The sequence below is a fragment of the Numida meleagris genome, chromosome 7 (genome assembly GCF_002078875.1).
Source record: "Numida meleagris isolate 19003 breed g44 Domestic line chromosome 7, NumMel1.0, whole genome shotgun sequence".
NCBI lineage: Eukaryota > Metazoa > Chordata > Aves > Galliformes > Numididae > Numida > Numida meleagris.
The window spans coordinates 30,159,748-30,164,601 of record NC_034415.1 but is presented as its reverse complement, the minus strand read 5'-3'; the positions used below and the strand labels follow the sequence as shown (position 1 = coordinate 30,164,601).

At 58.6% G+C, this 4,854-nt stretch overlaps 1 protein-coding gene across 1 annotated transcript in view; it reads right to left on the bottom strand.

The window, feature by feature from the left end:
- The window catches only part of SGF29 (SAGA complex associated factor 29), a gene marked incomplete in the record, with an annotated part of 5,304 nt that extends 4,537 nt beyond the window's left edge, over nt 1-767 (bottom strand). The window contains 2 exon segments of the mRNA XM_021405128.1: nt 9-84; nt 564-767. Of these exon segments, the coding sequence (XP_021260803.1) occupies nt 9-84; nt 564-638 (151 nt within the window).

The following is a 4,854-nucleotide window of genomic DNA, read 5'->3' as shown; positions in this document are numbered from 1 at the left end:
CCACTCACTCTTGTTCTCAGTCTGCATCCTCTCGTGTGTTTTCTGGATGTTGATGAGGTTGTGCTCGCTGCGGGAGCGCTCCTCCTGCGGGGCAGCAGGCTCACGGCGGGGGCTGCCCCCACAGCCCCCACACCCAGACCCCCGCCCAACATCCGCACGCCCAGGCCCACACGCCCAACCCCCTGTCCGTAACACTAAACCCCACACCCAGACCCCCGCCCAACATCCACACCCCAAACACTGCATCTACACTGCAAACTCCTCGTCCACACCCCCATCTCTGCATCCATACTCCCAACCCCACACCCTCAACTCCACAGCCATACCCCCAAACACACCTCCACACCCCATCCCCGCGTCCCTACCCCCAGCTCCACACCCCCACCCCCACAGCCGTACCCCAACCCCACACCCATAATCCCAGCCCCAGGTCCATGCCACAAAACGCAAACCCAAACCACACAGCCAGGCCCAGGCCCCCAGAGCGCCCCGGACGCCTCGGGCCGCCTCCAGCCGAGGCCCTAAAGCGGCTCAGACCCCTCCAGACGCCCCTGCCCCCGCACCTGCGTGTGCCCCAGCAGCCGCTGAAGCTCCGCCAGCAGCTCGGCGATGCGCGAGTCCGCCGACACCAGCGCCATGACGCCGGCACCAGCACAGCGCGCCTGGAGCGTTCCACGTATGCCTCAGTCCCGGCAACAACAAAACGTACGCGCTAGTCCCGACAGGCTAGTACGCATGCGTCACCCCCCGCCGCTGTATTACGCATGCGCAACCTCCGGCACACCATTACGCACGCGCCTTTGCGATCAGAGCGCTACGCATGCGCAATTCCTGGCACAGCAATACGCATGCGCTGTTCGCGGCTCAGAAATACGCGCACGCCAGTAGCAACAGAATACGACTCATCTGCTGTTCCCGGCGCAGCAGTACGCATACACTAGTCCAGGAACGCGGCTACACATATGCTAGTCAGGGCTTAGCACTACACATGAGCCGTTCCAGGCACAGCACTGCTACACATACTCCTGTTCCGACAAAGCACTGCGCATGCGCCAAATCGTGAATACCATTACACGCATGCGCCAGTCTAGGCACACTACTAGGGATGGCTTGACACAATACTACGTATGTGCCAGTGCTGACAAAGAAGTACGAATGCGCATACTCGCGCGCGCGCTCGCCCCCCCCATACGCATGCGCCTGCTCCGGCAAAGAACTACGCGTGCGCCAACTGGCGTACACCACTGCGCATGTGCCATTCCCGACAAAGCATTGCGCATGCACTGCCCGAAACACCAGTACACATGCACCAAGCCGTGCACCCCCCCAACACGCATGCGCCAGTTCTGACAACTGCGCGTGCGCGAGTTGACGTACACAACTGCGCATGCTCCAATCTGACCAAGTACTGCGTATGCGCCAGTCTGAGCTAAGCAATACGCATGCTCCAGGCCCGGCACATTACTACTCATGCGTCAGTCCCAACAGAGCATTGCGCATGCGCCGCTCGAAACACCATTACGCACCTATTCGCGTACACAATACGCATGCGCCTGTTCCGACAAAGAACTGCGCAGGCGCTGCCCGAAACTCCAGTACGCTTGCGCTAATCCGGGCACGTCCCTCACCCCCGGTACACATGCACCCGTTCTGGCAAAGAACTGCGCATGGGCTATTCAAAAAACTCCAGTACGCATGCGCCAATCCGTGCACACACCAAATATGCATGCGCCTGTTCTGAGAACTGCGCATGCGCGAGTGGACGTATTTCCCCCCCACTGCGCGTGCGCCATTGCTACAATGGAGTGCGCATGCGCCAGTCTGAGCGAAGCAATACGCATGCGCCAGACCCGCGACATTACAGCGCATGTGCCAGTTCTCGCAAATAATTGCGCATGCGCTGCTCGAAACTCCAGTACGCATGCACCAATCCGTAAACATCGCCAGCACGCATGCGCAAATTCTGACAATGACCTGCGCATGCGCTACCGGAAACTTCACTACACGTGCCAATCCGTGCGCACTACAGTACGCATGCGCCTTTTCTGACAACTACGCGTGCGCGAATTGNTGCGCATGCGCTACCGGAAACTTCACTACACGTGCCAATCCGTGCGCACTACAGTACGCATGCGCCTTTTCTGACAACTACGCGTGCGCGAATTGTCGTATCCCCACTGCGCGTGCGCTATTCCGACAGTGGACTGCGCATGCGCCAGTCTGAGCGAAGCAATACGCATGCGCCAGATCCGCCACATTACTACGCATGTCCATTCTCGCGAAGAACTGCGCATGCGCTGCGCGAAACTCCAGTTCGCATGCGCTAATCCGTGCAAACCCCAAGTACGCATGCGCCCGTTCTGACAATGTCATGCGCATGCGCTACCCGAAACTTCTCTACGCATGCGCCCAGCTTTGCACCCCACAGTACGCATGCGCCTGTTCTGACAACTGCGCGTGCGCGAGTTGTCGTGTCCCTACTGCGCGTGTGCCATTCCGACAATTGTCAGCGCATGCGCCAGTCTGAGCGAAGCAAAACGCATGCGCCAGACCCGGCACATTACTACGCATGTCAGTTCTTGCGATGAACTGCGCATGCACTGCTCGAAACTCCAGTACGCATGCACCAATCCGTGAAGATCGTCAGCACGCATGCGCAAGTTCTGACAAAGAATTGCGCATGCGCTGCTCGAAACTCCAGTTCGCATGCGCCAATTTGTGCGAACCCCAAATACGCATGCGCCCGTTCTGACAATGACTTGCGCATGCGCTACCGGAAACTTCACTACGCATGAGCCAATCCGTGCGCACTACAGTATGCATACGCCTTTTCTGACAACTGCGCTTGCGCGAGTTGACGTACCCCCCCCACTGCGCGTGCGCCATTCCGACAATGGCCTGCGCATGCGCCAGTCTGAGCGAAGAAATACGCATGCGGCTGACCCGGCACATTAGTGCGCATGTGCTAATCCCGACACACAAACATTGCGCATGCGCCGCTCGAAACACCAGTACGCATGCGCCTATGCATGCACACGATACGCATGCGTCAGTTCTGACAAAGAGCTGCGCATGCGCCAATGCGGACACACCATTACGCATGCGTTCGTTCCGACACAGTACTACGCATGCACCTAGCTTGGCGGACAAGTACGCATGCGCAAGATGCTGTTCAGCACTGCGCAGGCGCATGTTCCGACAAAGCATTGCGTATGAGCCCGAGAGCTGAGCAATACGCATGCGCCAGTCCGGGCATATTACGACGCATGCGCTTTTCAGGACAAAGCGTTGCGCATGCGCCAGGCTGGGCTAAGTTATACGCATGCACCGGTCCTTAGGAAGCATTGCGCGTGTACCGTCCGAAAGACCGGTACGTATGCGCCGGTCCCAGCCGTCTCCACTACGCACGCGCCATGGTGGGCACACTACTACGCATGGCTCTTGTCCGACAAAGAACTGAGCATGCGCGTGTCCCGTACCATCAGCACTACGCTCGCGCTAGTTTCGACGCCATTCGCGTCCCTAGAATACGCGTGCGCTATTCGCGTAATTTCACTAAGCATGTGCCAGTCTTGACACTACTACGCATGCGCCAGTCCCTGCACAGCAATACGCATGCGCAGGTTACGAAAACATCACTGCGCATGCGCCTTCTCGGAACACCAATACGCATGCGCTAGTCTGGGTTTACAGTACGCATGCGCAGTCCTGTCGCCGGCGTACGCATGCGCCAATCGCTGCACGGATCTACGCATGGAGGTACTTCCGTTGAACCAGACAGTGATGCATTGATATCACAGAAGCAGGATCAAATATCCCCGTAGTTCCGTTTCTGTAGCTGTTTTTTATGTTTTACTGAAATATACATTAAAAAGCGTTTTGTTGCTGATATATATTAACTATATATTGTGTACCAAATACAAACTACCTTTGTACCCAAAGCAATTCCTGTTCATTCAGTGTGGCCCAGGCAAGCTAAGAGGTTGGACAACCATGGGGTAAGGTGAGGCACGAGACGAAGCGGTGTTTTCTCTCCCGTGGCAGTAGTACGGGGTCCGTTTCCTGTTTCGCGTCCATCCTGCACGTGGAGAAGCGCCCGCAGAATCAGACTGCATCCCGCCGGAAACAGCAGGCGGCCCCGCCGCACGGGCACGCACTGCTCCGGGTGGAACACGGCTCCCCCCGCTATGGCAAGGAGCCGGCCGCGTGCCACGTGACGAGACGGCCGCGTGACGAGCGGGGCTCGCACGTAGTCAGAACTGAAAGCGAGTGCAGAGCGAATGGAGGGGGAGCGCTGGGAGCTGAGAGTCGGTGGCCCCGACCTAGAGCGGTTAGTGCAAAAGAAGTAATTTCTACCTGCTCCTGCGCGTTTCTGTGACTGCGCGGAAGAACACGGATCCCTCAGTGCAGGGATCGGAGAACTTTGCTTCACTGCACGTGCTTGTTACTGGCTGAGGGACCACCGAGCACAGACAGCGGCACCCTCGCTTCGCTGAGAGGTCGGAAGAAAGGGCCGTCACTTGTGCACGCGCGCACACTCTAGAGGAGTCCTGCTGCGGAACGCTGCTCCTCCCCTCCCCGACCCTCGTGCTTACCCCCGCTCCCACAACCCGCTCCCGCTCACTGCAGCAGTGGCGCCGGTTCCGCACGCGGCGGGGCGAGGAGAGTGAATGCCGGGCGGCACGGGCCGGGAGTCCCCGTTGGAGCGGACTGCTGTCTCGCTCCGTGGCTGCCTCCCTGACGCTGCATCAAAATGGGTTCGAGAGCTAGAACCCTCTGTGAGCAGGAAACAGCGTTTGTGGATGCACGTCCAGCAGTGCAAGTAGAGCTTGCCTGTATGAGACAAGTGGACCA